Raw genomic sequence first — 27,979 nt, 5'->3', positions numbered from 1 at the left:
ATATCTTAAGAAGCACATCAACAAACTGGAAAAGGTGCAAAGACATGCTACTAAGTGGCTCCCAGAACTGAAGGGCAAGAGCTACGAGGAGAGGTTAGAAGCATTAAATATGCCAAAACTAGAAGACAGAAGAAAAAGAGGTGATATGATCACTACGTTAGATTTAAACTAGCTAAACACAGATGCCGAAGAAATATAAGAAAATTCACCTTCGCAAATAGAGTGGTAGACGGTTGGAACAAGTTAAGTGAGAAGGTGGTGGAGGCCAAGACCGTCAGTAGTTTCAAAGCGTTATATGACAAAGAGTGCTGGGAAGACGGAACACCACGAGCGTAGCTCTCATCCTGTAACTACACTTAGGTAATTACACTTAGGTAATTACACACACACACACACACACACACACACACACACACACACACACACACACAGACATATGCTGAAGTTGTAAAAGAGAAAGAGACTATCAAAGAAGTGTGTTCGGAAGTCAAAACCAGAAATGACCAACAAGAAGCAGAAATTAGGCAAGCAATTAGGAAAGAACTGGTTACCAACAGTAAACTGGTACAAAACACTGCAGATAGAACTAAGTCCATAATCATTTTTGGATGTTTAGAGAAGGAAATTTCATCTAGGGTGGACCGAGCGGCAGAAGAGATGAAAATCATAGAGAAAATAGTAGGTTTAGGAGAAGGCTCAAAGGAAAATGTCAGTGATTTTAGAAGAATAGGAAAATATGAGAAAGAAAAGAACCGCCCCTTAAGGGTGACCTTTAATGGAGTGAAAAACATGATGGATGTGCTAAGAAATGCCAGGAAACTGCAGAGTGATGAGGTTGACAAATCTTGGTCAATAAGACAAGACCTCTCCAAGGAAGACAGAGAAAAGCTGAAAATGAACTTAATTGAGGCAAAACGTCTAAATGGGGATAGAAATGAAGAAGACAGAAATTCTTTTTTTTACAAAGTGACAGGGACTGGAAAGCTTGTGAAATGGTACATAAAAACAAAGCAACAAGATCAGTAGTGGAAGGGGGAGTAAAGAGCAAAGGAAAAGGGAACATGTTCCTGAAAATTGTATATACCAACATAGATGGAGTGAGGTCAAAAACTTTGGCGTTGCAAGATATAATCCAGCTTAGGGTCCCAGATATTGTTGCATTATCAGAAACGAAACTTGAAGGAAATATAATAAATGAAGTCATATTCCCAAGAGGCTACTCAGTTTGGAGACGTGACAGGAAAACTAGGAAGGGAGGAGGAGTGGCTGTACTGGTGAAAAAACACCTGAAGGTAAAAGAGTTAATATTTGAAAACCCTCGAAATATTGACATAATGGCATTGCAAGTCTGGAATCAGGATGATAAGCTGATAATTGTAAATACCTACAGCCCACCAGCAAGCAACACGTGGACAAAGGAAGAACTGGATGACAAACGAGAGGGCCTCATAATGGTCATGAGAGATATTATTGTACAAGCAGATAAAGATAAATCACGACTGTTGATACTGGGGGACTTCAACTTTAGAGCAATAGACTGGGAGGCCTATGAAGCAAGAACGGAGGACTTTTGGACATGCAGATTTGTGAACCTCATTCTGGAGACATTCTTGTATCAACACATAAAGCAAGCCACAAGAATGAGGGAAGGAGATGTACCGTCAGTACTGGATCTAGTATTCACCAGGAAAGAAGAAGAGATTTTTGACATCCAGTACCTTCCTCCCTTGGGAAAGAGTGATCACGTCCTGTTAGACATTAAATATGCTTTAAGATATCATCTAGAAGAAAATGGGGACATTGAAACAGTTGATAAACTCGATTTAAGGAGAGGCAACTATGGGGAACTTCGGAATTTTTTTAATGAGTGTAATTGGACAGAATTGTTGCTAGGCAGGGAAGTAAATGAAATATATGCCAAATTTTTAAAACTATACGAGGAAGGCACACAAACATTCATACCAAAACAGAGATACAGGGCCAGAAAACAGGATAGGTTCGACAGAAATTGTGAGAGGGCAAGAGACCAAAAGACACAAAAATGGAATCAGTATAGGAAGAGGCCAAACCCCCAAACATACCAGCGATACAAAGATGCGAGAAACAACTATACAGCAGTAAGGAGAGAGGCAGAAAGAAATTTTGAAAAAGGGATAGCAGATAAATGTAAAACAGAACCGGGCCTATTCTACAAATTCATAAACAACAAATTGCAGGTAAAGGATAATATCCAGAGGTTGAAAATGGGAAACAGATTCACGGAAAATGAAAAGGAAATGTGTGAAACATTAAATGAAAAGTTCCAAAGTGTGTTTGTACAAAATGAAATCTTCAGAGAACCAGACACAATAAGAATTCCAGAGAACAACATAGAGCGGATAGAGGTGTCTAGATATGAAGTGGAAAATATGCTAAAGGAGCTCGGGAAGAACAAAGCAGCTGGCCCAGATGGCGTTTCACCATGGGTTCTGAGAGAATGTGCATCTGAGCTCAGCATTCCACTTCACCTGATCTTTCAGGCATCCCTGTGTACAGGAATCGTAGCAGACGTGTGGAAACAGGCTAACATAGTTCCAATCTACAAAAGTGGCAGCAGGGAAGACCCCCTCAATTATAGACCTGTATCATTGACAAGTGTAATAGTGAAAGTATTGGAAAAGCTAATCAAAACTAAATTGGTAGAACACCTGGAGAGAAATGATATAATATCAGACAGACAGTATGGTTTTCGATCTGGAAGATCCTGTGTATCGAATTTACTCAGTTTCTATGATCGAGCCACAGAGATGGTTGGAAAGAGATGGTTGGATTGACTGCATCTATCTGGACCTAAAAAAGGCTTTCGACAGAGTTCCACATAAGAGGTTGTTCTGGAAACTGGAAAATATTGGAGGGGTGACAGGTAAGCTTCTATCATGGATGAAAAATTTTCTGTCTGATAGAAAAATGAGGGCAGTAATCAGAGGCAATGTATCGGAATGGAGAAATGTCACAAGTGGAGTACCACAGGGTTCAGTTCTTGCACCAGTGATGTTTATTGTCTACATAAATGATCTACCAGTTGGTATACAGAATTATATGAACATGTTTGCTGATGATGCTAAGATAATAGGAAGGATAAGAAATTTAGATGATTGTCATGCCCTTCAAGAAGACCTGGACAAAATAAGTATATGGAGCACCACCTGGCAAATGGAATTTAATGTTAATAAATGTCATGTTATGGAATGTGGAATAGGAGAACATAGACCCCATACAACCTATATATTATGTGAGAAATCTTTAAAGAATTCTGATAAAGAAAGAGATCTAGGGGTGGTTCTAGATAGAAAACTATCACCTGAGGACCACATAAAGAATATTGTGCAAGGAGCCTATGCTATGCTTTCTAACTTCAGAATTGCATTTAAATACATGGATGGCGATATACTAAAGAATTTGTTCATGACTTTTGTTAGGCCAAAGCTAGAATATGCAGCGGTTGTGTGGTGCCCATATCTCACGAAGCACATCAACAAACTGGAAAAGGTGCAAAGACATGCTACTAAGTGGCTCCGAGAACTGAAGGGCAAGAGCTACGAGGAGAGGTTAGAGGCATTAAATATGCCAAAACTAGAAGACAGAAGAAAAAGAGGTGATATGATCACTACGTACAAAATATTAACAGGAATTGATAAAATCGACAGGGAAGATTTCCTGAGACCTGGAACTTCAGCTCCCCGGAGCTAACTACCCAAAGACAGGGAAAAAACAGGGACTTACCCAGGCGGCGGGCCGTCTTCACTCCTCAACGCGAAGGCGAGACAACTAGCTGCAACCGCCGACCCAAAGCAACGCAGGCCCGACGAGGCCCAGGAACATTCACCAGGTAGCGAGCGACCAGGACCCTGTTCGATCTCCAAAAACCCCGGGCCCGAAGGTTTACCCAAGTCATGTTGCCAAACACTGCCACCAAAGCAGCAAATTTACGAACATCGTGGGCCCGGGGAAAAACCGCAGGCTGGCTACACTTAATAACCCTGCGGACAACCTGAGAGACCCGAGCCTGGGAACAGGGAAGAAGGGAAACCGGATCTACACAGAGCGCATCCCCCGGCAACCGAAGTCGTGGCGTGCAAATAATGGCGAAGAGCCGCAACTGGACACAACACATGATGCACCCCCGGCCTGACCAACCAAGCATCAACAACCCACGGCCTCCTCCGGAATGCAGCCGTCTCATTCTTCGCCAGAAAAGAGGGAGACGGCTGCAAACGAACAAAACGACCACCAGGACCGAAAAAGCAGAAACCACGGCGCCGGAGGAGAGCATGAAGCTCGCCAACCCGACCCCCCGAGGCCAATGCCAACAGGAAAAGAGCCTTAGAAAAACAATCCCGAACGGAAGGGGCCACAACAAACCAGGGCAGAGAGAGAAACAAGAGCACGCAGTCTAGAGACCAAGATGGCTCAGGCGACGCATAAGCAGGCCGGAGGTGAAACAACGCCCGAGATAATTTGCAAAACGGGGCGGAAGTAACATCAACCCTGAAAGCAAGCTGAAGCCAACGCCGCACAATATGAAGCGACAGTAATTGGCATAAGATGACGTTCCTGAAACAACCAAGAGAGAAAGGACAGAACAACCCTATCAGAGACCAAAGAACACCGACACAGTGATAGGAAAACCTGGAAACCTCATACTGCCGCTGAGACGAAGCACGCAGGTGGGAGACCAACAACAAAGCCACCTGCGCACCATACAACGAATGATTAACCTGAGTCAAAAACACCAGACGCGAAGACTCGAGGAGAAGATGGAACCAGCCTCGTATAGGGCTGGAGCGATCTGCTGAAAGAGGCAGAGCCGCGGGAAGACCCTCGGGTACGGACACCGAGCAACCAGTGCCTGAAACCAAGGCGTGGCCGGCCACCAAGGAGCTAGGAGGACAACACGACCTTGGTAAGTCGATTCGCGAGCGACTCGAATCCTCCGGAGCGACATCCACACCGCCGCGAACTCCCGCACCGTGCTGTGTGCTAGACAGCAGGACAGACCCCACCGCCCCTGGCTGGCCTGGTGAGCACTGGTCACAAAACCCCAGCCAAGAGATGACGCGTCCGTGTGCACATCGAGCGAGGGCACGGGAAGGCGCCAAGGCACCAAACTCCGAAAAACCCGAAGAGGAAGCCGGCGACGCAGCAACCAACGCAAAGCCCCCGGAGGTTGAACCCAACGATCGCAAGAAAGGCGGAAGGGCTGGCCCCGAAGGAACCAGAAGAGCTGACGAAGCCACACCCGACCCGGCGGGTAGACCATCATGGCAAAGTTCAAGCTCCCGCACAAACTCTCGAGCAACCACCTCGTGACCCGGGAACCCCTCAGAAACGAGCGAAGGTGGGACCGCAGGCGCAAGAGAGCCGCCAGAGGAAGAGACAAGGAAGCAGCGCGAGCGTCCCAAACCAGACCCAGCCAAGACCGAACCTGAGAGGGAACCAGATGGGACTTCCTCCAGTTCACCAAGAACCCGAACCTGGCGAGCTGGGGAAGAACCAAATCCCTGGCGAGCAGACACGCGGACTGGCTATGAGCCCAACCAGCCAGTTGTCGAGATAGGCCAGCACCCGAACACCTAGCAGATGCATGCGAACCACCACGACCCGAGTGAGGCGTGTGAAAACGCGTGGTGCCAGATTCAACCCGAAGGGAAGACAACGAAAGCGGTAACCTTGACGCCCCACAACAAAACCGAGCCAGTCCCTGAACCCCGGATGAACCGGGACGTGCCAATACGCATCCTTGAGATCCAGGGACACCATCCAAGCGCCCCTCTCCAAAAGAAGACGGACCTGGGACAGCATAGTCATCCGAAAGGAGGGGCACAACACCCACGGGTTCAGAAGGGACAAGTCCAGAATGAACCGGAGGTCCGCGCAGTCTCGTTTCGGGACCGGAAACAGGCGGGAAGCCCACCTGAGGGACGGCGTCATTTCGACCACGCCCAAGCGAACCCACTCCGAGATGACCCGACAGAGCGCAGGAGAAGAGGCCTGCCCCGCCAGCCCAGAATCCCCCGAGGGAGGAAGAGCCACCCAATGCCACCACAGTCCGCACGAAACGACCCGAAAAGCCCATGAATCGTGGGACCAGGAGTGGGCAAACTGGGCGAGCTGCCCCCCTCCATCACCCCGTCAATGGAACGAACTGCGAAAGTGCCAACACACCTTACGAGAACCGAGGCGGCGAACAGTACGGAGCCCACTCTGTCCAGCAACAGCCAGAACCGAAGGCGCCGCCAGCCTCGAGTCTGGCACCAAAGGCCTACCCCGACGAAAAGACCCCTGCGCCCTGGCACGGCCCTTCTGGGAAGGCCCCCCACAACCCCCTGGAGCAACAACAACTCCGACATAGGCCGACAACTGACCGAGGCCGCCTGCAGTTACTGCCCCACAGGAGACTCCGCAAACAGCAATGGACAAAAGGGCGAGGACAAACGAAGAGCCAGGGGCCCAGACGGACTCAAAGGAGGAAGCCAGCACCGCCTGACGACACGCGAGGCGAGAAGTATAGAACCGCGAAACCGCATCACGCAGGATGGGCGCGAAGAGCTTCAACAAAGCAGATGACGCCCACACAGCTGAGGGCAGCGCACCAGACCCGGCAGCAGCCCCAAGCGCTCCCACATCCAACTTGAGCCAATCCGAGGACAGCTCAAGGAGGGAAAAGAAACGCAGAGCCGAAGCAAGCAGGCCACGAGTCCGCAAATCCTCAGCAAATAAGGCAGCCAAGAGGGAAGGAACCTGCACGTGAAGCTGCATGACACCAACATCCCGCAAAAGGGCAGGGGGGAACAAACAAGCATTCAGATGCTCGAAAGCGCCCCCCCAGGAAAACCTGCACCGCCGTAGAAACCTCTCGCCACTCAAGCGCGCAGGACCGACAACGTGTGCCAAGCCTCTAACGAAAAAAAAAGGACAGTCTGCCAACCAGAACGACTCCGGAACTTCATAACGAAACCAGCACGAACCATGGGATCCGTACACGAAGGAACGAGGATCCATCAGGAAGGCATAATCCGGGTCACGCAAGAGGTAAGCCGCCAAGGCCTCCTGCACCTCCGAACACGAAACACGGGAAGCGTGAAACCTCTGGAAAGATGGAACCGAAGAACCCTCGGGATCACGGACCCGAATCCGGGGAGGAGTGGACACCAAATCCAATTCGTATGCGGAGGGAGCGAAAGAGAACCCCTCTCCTTGTAACACCAAGCCCTACTCAGAGGGCAAAAAAACCCAGGCGGGGTCCAACGGGGCCCAGGGCCCCCAAGCCAACCCCTCCCCAACCCCAGGAACCTCACCCAGAGGGCCCGGGGCCGAGCCGTCCTCCTGAGCCCCTCACCCCCAAAGAAAAGGTGGGAGCAGTCGACAAAGCAGGAACAAAGGGGGCCCACTGGCCAGACCCATAAAGCAGGAACAAAGAGGGCCCACTGGCCAGACCCATAAAGCAGGAACAAAGGGGGCCCACTGGCCAGACCCATAAGCTTCGGCAGAAGGACCAGGCTCGAATGCCTCCGCCACCGCCCCAGAAGGGGACACCCCCGAGACCGCCCGAGTCTCAACCAACTAAACCCAGCCCCGGCTCCGAAACCCTCAGACGTTTAGGAGCCGGCAGCAAGGGGGGGGGGGGTGACCGAATGAGCAACAGAAGGGGAAGTACTCGGAGGGGCGGACGGAACCAGAGCCGAAACGACTCCCACCCCCAAGTCCGGGTCCCTATAACCAAAACGGGGCAGTCTCGGGGCATCCGGGGCAGCGACTAACCTAGCGCGTTGCAGCAACCTAAAGCGAGCATGCGATGCCTCAGCTGCCCTCACCCGCATATCAGGTGCAGTAGCCTAGGTGAACTGGAGAACGTACAGACAACACACGTCGCATGACTCTGAGTCAAAACAATCACCGACCCAATAGGCAGCATGGTGGAGGCAAAACCGGTGAGTGTTCCCCTGAGACAAGGGGACAGAACAACCTTCAAACTCGCAGGACGCGAGGAGGGACTCAGGGGTCACATCCATCGGACCACGTAGCCCCCATGGGGTTTTCCAGGGCCCTTAGCCTCAGTAATACGCTAAGGGAAGCCCAGGCAGGGTACCGCGAACCGGCACCCAAAACTACCAACAAACTGCTATAGCTGAACCCCCGGGACGTGTACACTCACGGGGGCCCAAGCGGGGAGTACCACCAATCAACAAAATTGAGACAAACCCCAAGAACAGCGATGGGGGACCAAACAGGTAGACCCCCACCAGGCAAAAAACAAAAACAAAAAACAAAAACCCCGCAAGAGGACAACATACCCGGGCGGAACAGAGCCGGCCGCTGTTAATGGTGAAAACTAGCTGTGCAGTACCCCGCGCCCCTACCAGTGACGAAAACTACCCCCTGCCCAGAGACAAACAAGGGCAAGAAAACCCCCCAGCTGACCCCAAGGGCGGCCAAGTACCGAGCAGTACACGGCACAGCAGAGGTAGACCCCAAGGTGACCCAGGGAAGGTAGCCCTAACCCCAAGGGCAGTACTTACAAGGCGCCCTGGGGAGAATACCCTAGGCGCATGCAGCCCGAGCACCGTGGAATAATACTCCTGGCCCACACACCACCGGAAGGGACAACTCACATCACCAGGCACAGAACTTCTGTGTAATTCTGTAATTACACTTAGGTAATTACAGAACTGCAACTGCAAACAGGAGCCAGAAGCACGACCGCACCAGATCCCATCAGCCTGAGAACTGATGGTTGGGTCGCCGACGGTGGGGTCTGGTGCTCCCCCCTTCCCCCTCCTGGGGAGGGGGGGGTTACGCAGACAGCGGCGCGGCGACATGATGACGTCATGAGGGACCACGAGTTCTGTCCACCTGTTCAGTCTTCGGTCGCAATAGTTTACCAGAATAGGGGTTTGTTTTGGGGCGCCTACCTTTCTGGGTGCCTATCCCAGTCAATGGCAGACATAGAATTCTCCCAATCATAAGGGGGGTCTCTATAGGCCATTGCTCCTCGTGCCTCTCTAGAGGGGGCCAGGTTCTGGCTCGTGGTCCCCGGTAGGCAAGAACTCCATGCATTGACTGATGCCAGAAAGTTATACATATCTATTCAGCCTGGATAGCTCCGGGGCGCCGAAGGGGCTCCCCCCAGAAAGACCTTGACAAAATAAGTATGTGGAACACCACTTGGCAAATGGAATTTATTGTGCATAAATGCCATGTTATGGAATGTGGAATAGGAGAACATAGACCCCACACAACCTATAAATTATGTGGAAAATCTTTAAAGAGTTCTGATAAAGAAAGAGAGCTAGGGGTGGTTCTAGATAGAAAACTATCACCTGAGGACCACATAAAGAACGTTGTGCGAGGAGCCTATGCCACGCTTTCTAACTTCAGAATTGCTTTTAAGTACATGGGTGGCAAAATACTAAAGAAATTGTTCACGACTTTTGTTAGGCCAAAGCTCGAATATGCAGTGGTTGTGTGGTGCCCATATCTTAAGAAGCACATCAACAAACTAGAAAAGATGCAAAGACATTCTACTAAGTGGGTCCCAGAACTGAAGGGCAAGAGCTACGAGGAGAGGTTAGAGGCATTAAATATGCCAAAACTAGAAGACAGAAGAAAAAAAAGTGACATGATCATTACGTACAAAATAATAACAGGAATTGATAAAATTGATAGGGAAGATTTCCTGAGACCTGGAACTTTAAGAACAAGAGGTCATAGATTCAAACTAACTAAACAAAGATGCCGAAGAAACATAAGAAAATTCACTTCGCAAGTAGAGTGGTAGACGGTTGGAACAAGTTAGATGAGAAGGTTTGTTGAGGCCTAAACTGTCAGTAGCGTCAAAACGTTATATGACAAAAAGGGCTGGGTAGACGGGACACCACGAGCTTAGCTCTCATCCTGTAACTACACTTAGGTAATTGCACTTAGGTAATTGCACACTGTGTATGTGTATGGAATGTGCCAAAGGTTCACACGGTTAGGTGGTGGTGGATTTTTCTCATAGCTTTTGGCTTCAGGTGGAATATGAGATGGTTGTGTTCGAGAGTTTTGTTGTGGTGTCCATGTTACCACTTGGTGGCATTTGGTGATAGTGATTTATTGGTTGGTTTTGTAGGACAGAACTTGATCTCAGTTTTGCCAAGTTGTGCCTGGAAAGGCTTTTACGCTTATGTTAAGCATTTACTGTCTGCATTATGGACTGGATTAAATTTTCTTCTGTATAACCTTAGTGCCATTATATGTAAATCAGCTAGAAAACCTCAGGAACAGCAGGGAAGTTTTGATAAGTCACTGGCTTCCTGTTGCCATTGAGGTCATTAGAGATCATTGTCATCAGGTAAATTCAGGTAAATAATCCACAGTAAATGTTTTTAAATGTCTCACTATCAGTGCAAAAGGCTAATTAGCTCGTATTGCAGAATGTCTGTACCAGAGGTGAGTAATAGGTTTCTTTGTTTTGGGAACAACCAGGAATACTGTTCAGAATGTTTCTTTTCATATGCATTTAAAGTTAGATTTGTCTGTGTATCAAAACATATCATTAAAAATTATTGTTTCCGGCGGGACCCCCTTGTGGCTTCCTGGAGCTATCTCACCGAGATAGCTTCCAAATACTATGTCACATCAGGTGTGGAGTTCTGTTTAGCCTAACAGGGACCCGAAGCAAACCCCTCATAAAGATGTAGAGAAGCATGTGACACTGTGCCACCCAATCCAGAAAGTCATTGAACCAATTCAGATCACTGCCGAGTTCACTAAGATTGAAGCTTCAGAACCACTAGATGAATTCCCCAATGTAAACAATCTCCTCTCTGGAAGCAAGCACTAGCCCCACCAGTTGAAGGGGGTAGTTCCCAGTGCCCACTGGTCTACTACGTCAGCCCTGTTGTTGATGCAGACTGTTGTGTGCTGTAGGGATCACAGGCTGTCTGGATGCTGGAGTGGGTTCCTCTGCTTCTCATGGCCAGCTAAGTGCTGGCCATCCTTGGGCTTTGTACTGCAGGGGAACATTTGCTTGGTATTGTTTTGGTTTTAGTTCGGCTTTGCATATGTGTTTTGTCTGGTTTGGTGTATAGTGAACCTGGCCTTTAGTGTATTATGAGCTGTATGAGCTCAGAGTTCCCTTTCTTGAGTACTGCCTAGTTCTGCCCCTCCACTGACAGTTCTCTTTTCTGATGTGTTTGAGAGCCCACTCTCTTAGAGGCCAGACTACTGAGGTGAGGGCCTCGCCCTAGGTAAGTCCAGCTCTTACTGCCCGATGTCAAGGCTTTGGGTTGGGAGCAAGCATTTTGGCTGATTGGGGTGCACTTGTCCACACACAACACTGAGGTCAGCCTTTACAACCTCATTGCCAAGGGTGTGAAAGCTATTATATTACATCTGACGAACATCTCCAGTGCCTGGGTGTGTCTCTTTAGTTTGTCCTTCGGGCCCTGGTAATTCCCCTGTGGGTTCGGTGTGGGCTATAAATATTCCCTCAGAGCCTGCTCCCACCTCTTTGCCATAGAGTGGTGATCATTCTTTTTGCCTCTGCCATGCAACCTGTTGGGTCTGTGATACCTATGACCCTCTGTACTGTGGGGTTTGCTCTTCCCTGTGTGGCTCTTTTATCTGAACTCTCCTCATGATGCCTTGGATGCTTTGGAGCTGGCCTGACAATCCAGGGGTCATATCAAATACACCTGACTAAAGCTGGCCCCAGTATTTAGTATACATTCATCGGCTGCACTGTGACCATGTCGCTTTGGATAGTCTCTCGCGTAAAATTTTCTCATTTTCGTTCTGACTGGTATTTCTCTTCACCAGTTAACTAATTAACCAACAAGGTATATTCTAGGTTCTCCTCCTTGGTGAGTCGTTCTCTTTCTTCTCTGGGTAGTTACCTTTAGGAAGCCACCCTCCAAGAAACCTAGCGTTGAAATACACCTTTCTGTTTGAGCTCCAGTGGCTCTTAATTCCCTCCCTCCCTCCCTTCCAAGCCATTGGTTGGGGGTTTCATTTGTGCATCTGCTCCAGAACTTGTTAAGTAGACCAGTAAGCACTGAGAGCTCAGGGCCTCCACCCTCAACTGGTGGGAGGAAATTGCTAACTAGCTTGCACTTATTTTGAGAGATTCGATCATTTGTTTACATTGCTGTGGGAGTTCATTTGGTGGTTTTGAGGCTTCAGTCTGTTTGAACACAGCTGTATTCCGTCTGTATTGGGTTGCTGACATTCTGGATGCTTTCACAGTGGGGTAATGGAGTGTCACTAGGTTATCACTCTACATCTCAATGAAGGGGGCCAGGTTCTGTTTCTGATTCCCAGTTGGTCAAACAGAACTCCACAGCTAATGGTGACCTAGTAGTTTGGAGCAATTTCCGAGAGATAGTTTCATTAAGCCACCGGAGCACACTCAGAAAGGGGCAGTTCATTACATTCAATGCTTTCATTACATTCAACTTTTTTAGTTAGTATATTTTTTAAATAAATTTGTGTAGAAATTACTACAAAATAGTGTAGTAATTTAATGCTGTCTTATTGTACTACTGTACTTTAACTAATTACATTGTGTGGATATAGTGAGCTTGGAGATGGTTTTGATCTCATTTATATTTTTATGTCTAGATTTAATCCATATCTTTTAATCCATATCTTTAGCTTTAAAAGTCTAACTGCTGTAAAGTTATCTTTGAATAAAGTCTGTAAATGTGGATATTATAGAAGAAAGAGAAGCCTTTTTATATACGCTAAATCTTTATATTATTAAATATCATGTCCTGTGGGAATAGAAATATTATATACTAATTACTGTACTTGACAGGTTGCCAATAGGAAATCCAGGTAAAGGAGGGGGCTCTCAGTATAACCGGGATGACAAGACTCCCAGCAAGGAGTCATCTCCACGAGCTGACATGAAGAAGCCGGCAGCCTTTATTGAAGTAAGTACAGTACAATGATTTGTCATGGTTGGTCATCCCTGTCTTCCTGGTGAGAGAGCAGGTGGATGGAAGTAAAAGTAAGATGAGTTTTTAATTCATTCTTTTTTATTTTAAATGGGAAATGGTGTATTGGATATGTATATAACTTATACAATACAAATTTAAAATTTAGTTTTCCCTTCATTTATCCTCTAGCTAAGTTATTTTGTTATTATTGTGTTATGGTTAGGTCAACATAAATATGTGCATTATTGTAATGTACTGAACACTGGTTGATATTTCATGTCTTCCCCAAAACAGGGTCAGCACATTTTTTGTTTACAGTGTGTAGTTTAACAATTATTATGGATATTACATGTTTCTATTACAATTTTATAGCTGAAATTTGAACACGCTTAAAAAAAAAAAGTGGGTAAGGTAGAAATATTTAACTTTGTTTTTCTTGACATTTCACTTCTTTAGAAGTGCAAAACCTAAACTTTGTGTTGGTGATTTGAAAGATATTTATTCATAACTCATGGTTATTGTCTCGTTTATTTTTATTGATATTAATGTGTTGTATATGTTAGCACACATACACAGTATGTATGAAGTTGTGAAAGTGAAGAATGACCTATTGTGAAGAAAGCAGCATAATCTAATGATCCAAATTTTTCCCTCATACTTAAAAATCATTATGACCTCATGCATTGCATGGAATGACTTGATGGATCTGTTGACCACCTTGCTCCTCCACTAATATCAGGCTTCCGAAACATAAACTCTTTAACTGCTACATATCCCGTAATAATTCTAAATATCTGACTAACTTATTCTGTGATGCTGTTGCATATGACAAGCAGTACTGTGCTGCTCTTTAGCTTTGGTTTGTATAGGTACAGTATATTGGTACTAAAATAGTGTTATTGCTTAAGATGTGCTTTATTTCATAAGATGGTGATATGTACTGTGATGTGTTTGCCCTTTGAGGTATCCATTGGAATGGAAAAAGTCACTGCAAAAAATTTCAAAAATTTATTAATTCTGCTCCATAGAGAAATTAGAGTTATCTTGGTGAAAATCATTGTTTGTTTTCCACTTGCTGTGTAGGACCTCCAGTTTCTTTCCATGCACCTCCAATTCAGTTCACTTCACTCAACATTATATATTAATTTAGTTATTTTCTTTACTGTTACCTAAATTAAAATTATTATTTCAGGTTCTTTGAAAGTACATTACTGAGCAAACTTGATAATCTTAACATCTAAATAACAAATACCTTTAAAATGCTTAATATGTAATTTGTAACTAAAAATATATTACAGATCAATCTCAAAAATACATTGTTCAAAATTATAGAAACTTCAACCCTTTTGATTTCCTAGTGGAGTAATATGTTTAAAGTTTGGAATAAGAATCCCAAATTTCATATGCGAGCATAAAATCCAGACTGACCTGGTACATAAATTCTAGATAATCATATTTTTATTGGGTATGTATATCTTTCTGGCCTCAGTCAATGCATGGAGTTCTTGCCTACCGGGGACCACGAGCCAGAACCTAGCCCCTTCTAGAGAGGCACGAGGAGCAATGGCCTATAGAGACCTCCCCACCCCTCCCCTGTGATTAAGAGCATTCTGTGTCTGCCATCGACCGGGATAGGCACCCAGAAAGGTAGGTGCCCCAAAACAAACCTCTATTCTGGTTAAAGTATTGCGACCAAAAGCCAAACAGGTGGACAGGACTCTCCAAACGAAAATTAGCAAATTAGCATGATGTCATCATGTCGCCGCGCCGCTGTCTGCACAACCCCCCCTCCCCTACCCGGGAGGGGGAATGGGGAGCCCCTGACCCATCTGCAGGCGACCCAACCTACAGTTCTTAGGCTAATGGGAGTCTGGTGCAGTCATGCCTCTGCCTCTAGTTTTCTGTTACAGTTCTGTGCCTTGTGGTTGAGCTGTCCCTTCAGGTGCTGCGTGAACCGGGAGTGAGATTCCACGGTACTTGGGCTGCATGCGCCTAAGGTCACCTTCCCTAGGTGCCCTGTAAGTACTGCCCTTGGGGCTTGGGGCCCTCCTTCCACAAGTCACCTTAGGATCTATCTCTGATGTGCCGATTACTGCTCGTATTTTGGCCACCTTTGGAGTCAGCTGTTTTTTTTCTTGCCCTTGTTTGTCTCTGGGTAGGGGGGTTGTTTTTGTCACTGGCATGGGCATGGGGTACTGCACAGCTAGTTTTCACCTATAACAGCGGCCGGCTCTGTTCTGCCTGGGTATGCTGGGTATGTCCTCTTGCGTTTTTTTTTTTTTTTTTTTTGCCTGGTGGGGGGGGAAGGGTTGCCATTGTGGTATCCCATCGCTGTTCTTGGGGTATTTATATTTCTCACTGTGGTTCTCCCTGCTTGGCCCCCATGAGTGGACACGTCCCGGGGTTCAGGTCTTAGAAGTTTGATTGGTAGACTTGGGCGCCGGTTTACAGTACTCTGCCTGGGCTTCCCTTAGCATGTAACCAAGGTTAAGGGTCCAGGAAAACCCTACGGGGACTACGTGGTCCAATGGATGTGACCCCTGAGAATCCCCCCTCGCGTCTTGCGAGTTTGAAGGTTGCTCTGTCCCCTTGTCTTGGGGTAACACTCACCGGTTTTGCCTCCGCCATGCTGCCTGTTGGGTCGGTGATTGTTTTGACTTGGAGTCGTGTGACGTGTGTTGTCTGTACGTCCTCCAGTTCGCCCAAGCCTCTGATAATGATATGCAGGTGCAGGCAGCTACGGTGTTGCATGATAGATTTAGGTTGCTGCAACACGCTTGGTTGGTTGCGACCCCAGATACCCTGAGACTGCCCTGTTTTGATTATTGGGACCCGGCTTGGGGGGGTGGGAGTTGTTCTGGTTCTGTCCGCCCCTCCTAGTCCTTCCCTTTCTGTCGTTCACCCCACCCTTGCTTCCGGCTCCGAAGCATCTGAGGGTTTTGGAGTCGGGGTCTTGGTCTAGTTGGTGTTGAGACTCGGGCGGTCTCGGGGGTGTCCTTTTTTGGGATTGCGGCGGAGGCATTTGAGCCTGGTCCTTCTGCCAGGGCTTCTGGGTCTGGCCAGTGGGCTCCCTTTGTTCCTGCTTTTTTGGCAGCTCCCATCTTTTCTTTAGAGGTAATTACCTAAGTGTAGTTACAGGATGAGAGCTACGCTCATGGTGTCACGTCTCCCCAGCACTCTGTCATATAATGCTTTGAAATTACTGACCTCCACCACCTTCTCACCTAACTTGTTCCAACCATTTACCACTCTGTTTACATAAGTGAATTTTCTTATATTTCTCCGGCAGCTTTGTTTCATTAGTTTAAATCTATGACCTCTTGTTCTTGAAGTTCCGGGTCTCAGGAATTCTTCTCTATCATTTTTATCGATTCCTGTTACTATTTTGAATGTAGTGATCATATCACCACTTTTTCTTCTATCATCTAGTTTTTGCATATATAATACCTCTAACCTCTCCTCATAGCTCTTGTCCTTCAGTTCTGGGAGCCACTTAGTGGCATGTCTTTGCACCTTTTCCAGTTTGTTGATGTGCTTCTTCAGATATGGGCACCATACAAACGCTGCATATTCCAGCTTTGGTCTAACAAAAGTCGTGAACAATTTCTTTAGTGTTTCTCCATCCATGTATTTAAAAGCAATTCTGAAGTTAGAAAGTGTGGCATAGGCTCCTCGCACATTGTTCTTAATGTGGTCCTCAGGTGACAGTTTTCTATCTAGAACCATCCCTAGATCCCTTTCTTTGTCAGAATTCTTTAAAAGATTTCTCACATAATTTATAGTTTGTGTGGGGTCTATGTTCTCCAATTCCACATTCCATAACATGGCATTTATTCACATTAAATTCCATTTGCCAAGTGTTGCTTCCTATACTTACTTTGTCCAGGTCTTCTTGAAGGGCATGACAATCATCTAGGTTTCTTATCTTCCCTATTATCTTAGCATCATCAGCAAACATGTTCATATAATTCTGTATTCCCACTGGTAGATCGTTTATGTAGACAATGAACATTACCGGTGCAAGAACTGAACCCTGTGGTACTCCACTTGTGACATACCTTGCCTCTGATTACGGCCTTTATTTTTCTGTCAGTTAGGAAATTTTTCATCCATGTTAGAAGCTTACCTATCACCCCTCCAATATGTTCCAGTTTCCAGAACAACCTCATATGGGGAACTCTGTCGAAAGCCTTTTTTAGGTCCAGATAGACACAGTCAACCCAACCATCTCTTTGCTGTAAAATCTCTGTGGCTCAATAAAAAAACTGAATAAGTTCGTTACACAGGATCTTCCAGATCGAAAACCATACTGTCTGTCTGATATTATATCTTTTCCTCCAGGTGTTCTACCCATTTAGTTTTAATTATATTTTCCAATATTTTGACTATTACACTTGTCAATGATACAGGTCTATAATTAAGGGGGTCTTCCCTGCTGCCACTTTTGTAGATTGGAACTATGTTAGCCTTTTTCCACACATCAGCTACAACTCCTGTAAACAGGGATGCCTGAAAAATCATTTGAAGTGGGATGCTGAGCTCAGGTGCACATTCTCTCAGAACCCATGGTGAAACTCCATCAGGGCCAACTGCTTTGTTCTTCCTTAGCTCTTTGAGCATTTTTTCCACTTCGTCTCTAGACACCTCTATGTTGTTCTCTGGAATTCTTAATGTGTCTGGTTCCCTGAAGATTTCATTTTGTACAAAAACACACTTTGGAACTTTTCGTTTAGTGTTTCACACATTTCCTTTTCATTTTCCGTGAATCTGTTTCCCATTTTCAACCTCTGAATATTATCCTTTACCTGCAATTTGTTGTTTATGAATTTATAGAATAGACCTGGTTCTGTTTTACATTTGTCTGCAATCCCTTTTTCAAAATTTCTTTCTGCTTCTCTTCTCACTGCCGTGTAGTTGTTTCTTGCATCTTTGTATCGCTGGTATGTTTGGGGGTTTGGCCTCTTCCTGTATTGATTCCATTTTTGTGTCTTTTGGTCTCTGGCCCTCTCACAATTTCTGTTGAACCAATCCTGTTTCCTAGTTCTGCATCTCTGTTTTGGTATAAATAGTTTTGTGCCTTTATCATATATTTCACAAAACTTGACATACATCTCATTCACTTCCTTGCCTAGCAACAAGTCTGTCCAATTATACTCACTAAAAAAATTTCTAAGGTGGCCATAATGTCCTCTCCTGAAGTCAGGTTTTTCAACTGCTTCAACCTCCTTATTTTCTTCCAGGTGGGGGAGGCCGGCTCGGCCCCGTGTCCTCAGGGCGAAGTTCCTGGAGTTGGCTTGGGGAACTTGGGCTCCATTAGACCCCGTCTGGGTTTTTCTGCCTTTGAGTGAGGCTTGGTGTTACGAGGAGAGGGGTTCTCTTTCGCTCCCTCTGTGTACGAATTGGATTTGGTGTCCACCCCTCCCTGGGTTCGGTTCCGTGATGCCGCGGGTTCTTAGGTTCCGTTTTTCCGGAGGTTTCCGGCTTCCTGCGTCAGGTCTTCTGAGGTTATCTTGAGATGAGAAGAGTTGAGGGAAGCCTTGGCGACTTACCGCCTGCGCGACCCGGATTATGCCTTTGTGATGGATCTGCGTTCCTTCGTGTACGGCTGTGCTGGTTCATACTGGGTTCATTATGAAGTCCCGGAGTCGTCCTGGTTGGCAGACTGTCAACCGTCAATTGGCGACTTCGAGCATCTCAGTGCTTGCTTGTTCGCCCCTGTCCTTCCGCGGGACGTTGGTGTCATGCAGCTTCACATGCAGGTTCCTTCCCTCTCGGCTGCCTTGGTGGTGGAGGTTTTGCGTACTCGTGGCCTACTTGCTTCAGCCCTACGTTTCTTTTCCCTCCTTGAGCTGTCCTCGGACTGGCTTGAATTTGATGTGGGGGCACTTTTGGCCATTGCCGGGTCCGGTGCACTGCTCTCTGCGGTGCAAGCGTTGTCTGCTTTGCTGAAGGTCTTTGCGCCACTCCTGCAGTATGCGGTTTCGCGGGTCTATGCTTCTCGCCTCACGTGTCAGCAGGCAGTTCTCTCTTCTTATTTAGAATCCTCTTGGGCCCTGGCTTTCCAGTTGTCTTCTCCTTTTTGTCCGTTGCAGTTTCCTGAGTCTGCTGTGGTGCAGTACCTGCAGGCAGCCTCGGTTAGTTGTCGGCCTATATCTGAGTTGTTGTTGCTCCGGGATGCTCATGGGGGGCCTTCCCGGAAAGGTTGTGCCATGGCTCAGGGTTCTTCTCGTCATGTTAGGCCATTGGTGCCGGATTCGGGGCAGGCGCAGCCTACGGTTCCAGCTGTTTCTGGTCGGCGTGGGAATCGCCCTATTCGCTGCTTAGGTTCTCGCAAGGTGCGTCGGCCCTTTCGCAGTTCGTCCCATTGGCAGGGCGATGGGGGAGGGGGTCTCACCCCGTTTGGTCATGCCTGGTCTCACACATGGGCTTACCGGGTCGTTTCTTGGGGCCTGTGGTGGCGTTGGGTGGCTCCTCCTTCCTTGGGGGGTTTAGGGGTGGCAGAGCAGGCCTCTTCTCCTACGCTCTGTCGGGTCATTTCGGAGTGGGTTCACCTGGGCGTGGTCGAAATGACGACGTCCCTCAGGTGGGTTTCCTGCCTGTTTCCGGTCCTGAAACGGGACTGCCCGGACCGGCAGTTCATTCTGGACTTGTCCAGTCTGAACCCGTGGGTTTATTGCCTCTCGTTCCGGATGACTACTCTATCCCAGGTCCGTCTTCTGTTGGAGCCGGGCATTTGGATGGTGTCCCTAGACCTCAAGGACGTATATTGGCACGTCCCGCTTCATCCGAGGTTCAGGGACTGGCTCGGTTATGTTGTGGGGCGCGAAGGTTACTGCTTTTGTTGTCTTCCCTTTGGGTTGAATCTGGCACCTTGCGTTTTCACATGCTTTACTCGGGTCGTGGTGTCCCGCCTGCGTCTGTTAGGTGTTCAGGTTCTGGCCTACCTCAATGACTAGCTTGTTTGGGCTCCCAGCCAGTCAGTGTGTCTGATCGCCAGGGATTTGGTTCTTTCCCAGCTCGCCGGGTTCGGGTTCGGGTTCTTGGTGAACTGGAGGAAGTCCCATCTGTTTCCCTCTTAGGGTCGGTCTTGGCTGGGTCTGGTTTGGGACGCTCGCACCGCTTACGTGTCTCTTCCTCTGGCGGCTCTGCTTTGCCTGTGGTCCCGCCTTCGTCTGTTTCTGAGGGGTTCCCGGGTCACGCGGCGGTTGCTCAAGAGTTTGTGCGGGAGCCTGAACTTTGTTATGATGGTCTACCCGCCAGGTTGGGTGTGGTTTCGTCGCCTGTTCTGGTTCCTTCGGGGACGTCCCTTTCGCCTCTCTCGTGACCGTTGGGTTCGGCCACTAGGGGCTTTGCGTGGTTGCTGCGTCACCAGCTTCCTATTTGGGTTTTTCGGGGTTCAGTGCCTTGGCACATACCTGAGCCCTCGCTCGATGTGTTCACGGATGCGTCGTCTCTTGACTGGGGCTTTGTGACCAGTGTTCACCAGGCCGGCCAGGAGAGGTGGGGTCCGTCCTTCTGTCTGGCTCACAGCACGGTCAGGGAGTTCGCGGCAGTGTGGATGTCGCTTTGGAGGGGTTCGAGTCGCTCGCGGATTAACGATCCAGCTCCATCCGGACTGCTCCCCGGTGGTTCAGTGCCTGAACTGAGGGGGGTTTGAAGCGGTCCTTAGCTCTTTGGGGGGCTGGTCGCTTCAGGTGATGCGTCTGCTGAGTTCTCGAGGTTTGGCTCTCCTGGCGGTTCACGTCCGGAGGTTGTCCGACGTCCTGGCGGACAGCCTGTCTTGTTTCCTTCCCCTCTTCACGGAATGGACGGTCGACGCCGACTCTTCGTTGGCTGTGCTAGACGTTTGGGACTCCGGACGTGGATCTATTCGCGTCGGTGTGGTCAAAGCGTCTCCTGGTATATGTGGCGCCCTTCTCCGACTGCGAGGCCGTCGGGGTCGGTGCCTTCCAATAGAACTGGGCGAGGTGGGGTTACTTGTAACTTTTCTCCCTGTTCAACTGTTGCTGCAGGTCCTGGCTCGTTTGGAGACCTATCAGGGAAGAGTTGTCCTTCTGGCTTCTTTTTGGCCAGCCCGGCCTTGGTTTCAGGCACTGCTTGCTCGGTGTCCAAACCCGAGGGTCTTCCCGCAGCTCCGCATTTTTCAGTGGATCGGTTCAACCTGGTATGAGACTGGTTCGGTCTTCTCCTTGAGTCTTCGCATCTGGAGTTTTTGGACTCGGGTTAATCATCACTTGTATGGCGTGCAGGTGGCTTCGTTGTTGGTCTCCCACCTGTGTGCCTCATCACTGCGACAGTATGAAGTTTCCTAGCGGTCCTTCCGGTTCTTCCTATCACTGCGTAGGTATTCTTTGGTCTCTGATAGGGTTGTGCTGTCCTTTCTCTCTTGGTTGTTCCAGTACCGTCATCCTATGCCCAATACTGTCACCTCATATCGTGCGTTGCTGGCAGAGCCGCTTCAGCTTGCTTTCAGTGTTGTTGTTACTTCTGCCCTGTTCCGAAAGCTGTCTCAGGCGTTGTTTCTCCTCCAGCCTGCTCATGCACCTCCTGAGCTGTCCTGGTCTTTGGACCGGGTGCTCTCGTTTCTCTCTCCTCCTCTGTTTGTTGTGGCTCTTTCCGTTCGGGATTGTTTTTATAAAGCTCTTTTTCCTGTTGGCATTGACCTCTAGGGGTCCGGTTGGGGAGCTTCATGCTCTTCTCCGGCACAAGGGTTTCTGCTCCTTTCTTCCTGGTGGTCGTTTTGTTTAGTTGCAGCTGTCTTCTTTTTTCTGGTGAAGAATGAAACGGCTGCATTTTGGGGGGGGGGGGGCCTTGGGTTGTTGATGCTCGGTTGGTCAAGCCGGGGGTGCATCATGTGTTGTGTCTTGTTGCGGCTCTGCCGTTATTTGCGTGTCACGGCTTCGATGGCCTGGGATGCGCTTTGGGTTGACCCGGTTTCCCTTCTTCCCTGTTCCCGGGCTCAGGGTCTCTCAGGTTGTCCGCAGGGTTATTAAGTCTAGCCACCCTGCAGTTTATCCCTGTGCCCACGACGTGTGTAAGTTTGCTGCTTTGGCTGCCGTCTTTGGCAACATGTCTTGGGTTGACATTCGGGCCCAGGGTTTTTGGAGGTCGAACAGGGTCCTGGCTGCTCGCTATCTGGTGAATATTCTGGGCCAGGTAGGGTCTGTGTTGCCTCGTGTTGAGGAATGAGGACGAACCGCCTCCCGGGTAAGTCCCTGTTTTTTTCCTTATCTTTGGGTAGTTAGCTCCGGGGAGCCGACGGGGCTTCGTCAGAAAACCAGTGTTAAATGTAATGAAATGCTATTTTCTGGGTGAGTCCCGGAGGCTTCCCGGCATCCCTCCTTCCCTCCGGTCGGCGGTGTTTTTCGCGTTTTTTTGACATCCAGCCTGAGAACTGTAGGTTGGGTCGCCGGCGGATGGGTCTGGAACTCCCCCTCCCCCTCCTGGGGAGGGGGGGGTGCAGACAGCGCACTGGACGCGATGACGCTGCGACATCTACTAGTTTGCTAATTTGCGTTTGGGGAGTTCTGTCCACCTGTTTGGCTTTCGGTCGCAATACTTTTACCAGAATAGGGGCTCCTAGGTTTCGGGGCGCCTACCTTTCTGTGTGCCTATCCCAGTCAATGGCAGACATAGAATGTTCCCAACCACATGGGAAATCTCTATAGGCCAATGCTCCTTGTGCCTCTCTAGAGGGGGCCAGGTTCTGGCTCGTGGTCCCCGGTAGGCAAGAACTCCATGCATTGACTGATGCCAAAAAGATATGCATATTCATTCAGCCTGGATAGCTCTGGGAAGCCTCCAGGACGCACCCAGAAAATGGCATTTCATTCCATTCAACACTGGTTTTTTTCTTTAGTAGGTAACAATATTTAAATAATAGATTAAATTTTATAAATGTTGCAGAGTACTGTAATGGTGTTCATATAAGTTACTTCACTTACATGGATCCATGGGGTTTCTAGCAGTTGAACTCTTAAATTCACACATTTAACTGGTGAATATCTACCTTTTGGTCTGTCAAATGGGTAAAAAGAAGAGGTCAAGAGTGATATTTCTAATAGGTGAGAAAGCAGGCATGTTATGTTCCAGATTTTTTTGTAACTTAGGCAATGTTAAACATAAAAGATTAAAAACCTATATTCATTATTGTTGAACCTTAGTGATTTGTATAGAATGCAGGCACACCCATACAGACATCCACTCACATCTGATGACTAAACTTACCAACCTGACTATCTAGTGACCGACATGGTCCATTAAGACTAATATTCAGGTAAGTCTTTACGCTCACCATTGTCTGTGTAAAAATGAGTATCATTAAGGAATCATTAAAGGTCACAGCAAACCCCCAAACTAATGTAAACTAGGTCGTTCATTGGGTTACATTACAGTTTGCAGTAAGAAATCACGACAAGAACCACATATAAAATGCAATCAAATCATTTTGTAGAAAGCAAAAGCAATGCAAAAGACCTGGGAGTAATCATGTTGGTGAACCTTACTTTTAAAGAGCATAATAAAGTATCTGTCACAACTGCAAGAAAGTTAACAGGCTGGACGTCAGGAGTCTTTGAAACAAGCGATGTCAAACTAATGATGGTACTTTTTTAAAACATCATTGGTATCTTGCTGGAGAAGTTGCTGACCTGGAATATGTGTTGAGAATGTCACAACCCAAATTAATTTAAGAAAGTATTTAAATGTAATGGACTGCACAAACTTTACTCCTTGGAGTGCAGTCAAATTACTTAATAATATACTTTTGGAAAATATTAATGAAATTGGTTCCAAATCTTCACATGGAAATAATTCTCTGTGAAACCAGGTGGCATAACAGAATAACATATCAGGTACCTGATTAACTGGGCTGTAACTCATGTATCAGATTGCAAGCATTGGCATCTTTCATCCTCATTGACCAGACCCCCCAAAAATGGCCTGATCAGAGACCAGATTATGAGGACATTTATCCTCAGCATCACCTCAAGGTAACCTCAAGGTAACCAACAAGTGTAAGGTAATGATGATGTGAAATGATGATACGAGGCCAGAAGGAATCTACATAATGAGGGAAAGGCAATTATGGGAATCGGAAATATAAATAATATTTGGGAGTGACTATAACTCTAGTGCCAACACCAGTGGCACACACATACTTAACATTGGTAACATATCAGAAGCTAGCAAACATTAGAGTGGAATTTAAAAACCCAAATAAGGACACTTTCAAGACAATCTTTACAGCCTATGTTTTGGCCAGTACAAGGATTTTCAGTACTTTCATGGAATTTGCACCTCATGAAACATAATATTGAAGTTAAAGGAATGCAGAAGTTTGCAACAAGGTTTGTGATTGAATCAATAAGTAAACATTTCCAAGTCATGTTCATCTAGCCCCCTGACGTTTAAAACAGGTTACCTTGAGGTGATTTCGGGGCTTAGCGACCCCATAGCCGAGTTGTCGACCTGGCCGACGAGGATATATTACCCTGTAAATGCTACCATCCATTGGTAACGGAAGTGAGTGTCATCCTTTGTGGTTGTGCAAAAATGGGCTCGTGCACTTCCTTCAAACACTCTAGATGTAAACGGAACTTTCATAAAAGCTTCTGGGGCATAGGGTCTCAGAAGGCCCCATGCTTCTGGACGTTGGCTATGCAATACCACTGACTACCTTAATAATCATTTATTTCACTACCGCTTCTGTTATGGTGATATCCCATGTGTCACCAAGTATGATTTTCTTCGTCATCTACCCCTTGAATGCTCTTCGCGATAATGGAACCCTATATTCATTTTGTTAATCATCAGAAGGCACAATTTTGTCTTGATTCTGAACCCTGTTATGTTAAATCATACAAAGTAAATTTTTGTGGTGCATTTGGGCCACTTTTATGGGGTAAATACTTTGATTTAGAAAACTTGGATCAGGCAGCTATTACATTGACCTCCTATATTCTTTAGACACAGATGTCGCCTTCCGACCTCAATGTTTCTGCATGTACATTAGTGAAGTTCAATCTCAGGAACTAGTTTATACCAACTTGATTTGCTTATTTTCATGTTGAAATACATCATTTAGACTTTACCACATAGCCTGATTAACCATACACTAGTTTTTTCACACTTTATGAACTCCAGTTTGTTAAAAAGACAAACCACCATCTCCCTTATGACACTTTAGAGTGTATGTTGATTGTATAGTACAGCATATAATGATACACAATACTGTTCCAGAATATGTAAATGTGATTTTCGGCCCAGTGCTTCTATTAGTTGCATCTATGCTTTTTTACTGTGCTGTATAATGAATGTATTCCTTATGAGAATTTTAGAACATAATCATTGCTTATCTTCATTCTAATTTTGGTTTTGTTAATGTTTTAGTATTACTTATATCCTGGTAGATCGGGAGGTTACTGTATTTGAATGCTTACTCTGGATAAATTGGTAATAGCTATCCTCTTTAACCTCGAGACAGCTTATGATACTACAGTATTTTGAAATATAGTATTTTAGCTCAGTTACATTCTCTTTGCCTACTGGGGAATTTGATATTATTTCTTTAGAACTTTCTTTAATCCTGTGCTTTTTAAACTGTGCTTCAGGACCACTTTCTCCGTCTCTTAATGTTAACATGAGAAAAGTCCATTCTGTAATTGAACTTAACGGTACTATTTTCGATACTTTTCATGAACTCTACGGTGTCCCCATTCATGCTTAAATCACATTTTAAACAATGTGTTTGTCCCAAACCTTACATTCTCTGTTTTGCAATCATTTTCTATGAGAATGATATGCCTCCATGAATATTGACAATGTGTCCCTCATTTTGTGCCAATGCTAAAAAATGCTGAAATTTTTTTCATGGTGCAGGTTATTTAGTGATCCCTAACTTTTAAAATAATAATTTTTATTTATATATAGTATACAGTATTTGAAACATGAGTGAAGTATTCAAAGATACACAATGTAATTTGTATAAAGCCACTAATGCTCAGTTTTGAGAATTCCATCATTGCTCCAAGATGAGTATTTTTAATTGCTTTCCTCCTCCCAAAAATAATAGGATGTGACAAACATCCTTGACTCTATAACATCACCACGCAAGAGTAGCTAATTGGCACCTAATGGAACCTGTATCTTACTACTGTATTCAAATTGCATTGTTCTATTTAATCATATATCTTCTGGGTGAATTTCCTGAATTTTAGGATCATCAGAAATTTAGTTTCCCAGCTGTCCCTTTGTGTCAAGGTGTGTCAAAAAAATCTTCAATAAATCCTGATTCTTTGACATAGATTTTCGTATGTCTTTCTGCTCCAATAGAATTGGCTGCATGCATACTGCATGCAAGGGAATTAGTGCCTAGACTTTCATGAAAACTTTGAAAAGGGGAAATAATATAGGTTATTAAGAATATAATTAAGTCCATAATATTTTTGGGTGTTCCAAGAAGGAAATACCATCTTGGATAGACAGAACAGCAGAAGATGACAAGTCATTGAAAAATGGTAGGTTTAGAAAAAGGCCTCACAACAAAGGAATATGTTGGTGATTTTAGAAGGATAAGCTAATATGAAAAAGATAAGGAATGCCCCTTAATTAAAGTGGCGTAGCTCTCATCCTGTAACTACACGTAGGTAATTACACATTTTTATATTGATCACTTTTCATTTAATTTTTACATAATTCAGAATTTTTTAATTTTTACATAATTCAGTCTTTTCAAAATGCAGTATAGAACTGGTACTGTATGATTATTTTTTGTCCACAAATCTGTTTCCTTTTTCCTCGCATGCCCTTATATTACCATTTATGGTTTCACCATCATTGGATATTTCAGTAATGTAGTCCTACAAATATCAAGGGCCTGCTGATGTACATTGTGTTCACATCTTTATCTTAGACTTGATTAATACAATGTAAAACTTATTTTTAAAGTAACCTATTCTGGGGTGGCCGCCTGATGGCTTCTTAAAGCTATCTAACGGAAATGGCTAACCCCTACTGAGCCCAATCAGCCATAGGAGTCCTGAATAGCCTATTAGGGACCTGCTTGATACCTGGTTGATGGGGTTCTGGGGGTTCTTCTACTCCCCAAGCCCGGGCTGACTTGTGAGAGTTTGGTCCACTAGGCTGTTGCTTGGAGCGGCTCACAGGCCCACATATCCCAACCTGTCCTCTAAAAAAGAACGTCGCTTCTGGCCGTTTACCCATATGGCCGAATTTGGACGTAATTTGAAAATGAAAAAAAAAAGAAAATAATTTGGGATTTTTTTTTTTCAACAACAGTAGTTAAGGGTCCTATGATAGGTTAGGTGGGCAGGAAATTCTCATAAAGTTTCAAAACGGTATGAAAAACGTTAATTTAAACTGTCCTCTTATAATCTCTGCGTGTAGGCCGGACGACTCAAATAAAAAACGGAACAGAACGTCACTTTTGTGAGTCGATTTCATTTCAAATTACGTCCAAATTTGGCCATAGCGCGCATACGAGCCAAAAGTGACATTATTTTTAAGAGGACGGGTTGCATATCCACCATAGCCCAGTTGGTCCAGCACTCCTTGGAGGAAAGAATCTAGTTTCCTCTTTAAGATGTCCACGGTTGTTCCGGCAATATTTCTCATGCTTGCTGGAAGGGTGTTGAACAACCGCGGACCTCTGATGTTTATTCAGTTTTCTCTGATTGTGCCTATGGCACCCCTGCACTTCACTCGTTCTGTTCGGCATTTTCTTCCATATCGTTTACTCCAGTACGTTGTTATTTTACTGTGTAGATTTGGTACTTGGCCCTCCAGTATCTTCAACATATACATTATTTGATATCTCTCGCCTCGTCTTTCTAGTGAGTACATTTGGAGGTCTTTCTTTGTTTCAAATGTGTTCCATTTGTTTTGTATTTGTCACTTACATCTCAATAATGGAGCAGCCTACCCGACAAACACTGAACGAACCTTTATGGCATTTGTCCATTTTCAAATTGTTTCAACAGTTCTTTTATTTTTCATTT

The 27,979-nt window shown here is 46.0% G+C and overlaps 1 protein-coding gene across 15 annotated transcripts in view; it reads left to right on the top strand.

The window, feature by feature from the left end:
• DCTN1-p150 (dynactin subunit 1) overlaps positions 1–27,979 on the top strand; it is a 398,222-nt gene that overhangs the window by 132,394 nt on the left and 237,849 nt on the right. For all 15 annotated transcript variants that reach the window (XM_069328813.1, XM_069328823.1, XM_069328818.1 and 12 more), the window contains one exon: positions 12,839–12,956. In XM_069328813.1, the coding sequence (XP_069184914.1) occupies positions 12,839–12,956 (118 nt within the window). The remainder of the gene's footprint in view (positions 1–12,838; positions 12,957–27,979) is intronic.

The sequence above is a fragment of the Procambarus clarkii genome, chromosome 22, assembly GCF_040958095.1.
Source record: "Procambarus clarkii isolate CNS0578487 chromosome 22, FALCON_Pclarkii_2.0, whole genome shotgun sequence".
NCBI lineage: Eukaryota > Metazoa > Arthropoda > Malacostraca > Decapoda > Cambaridae > Procambarus > Procambarus clarkii.
Note: the sequence above shows the minus strand (reverse complement) of the source record. Positions and strands in the feature narration are given on the sequence as shown.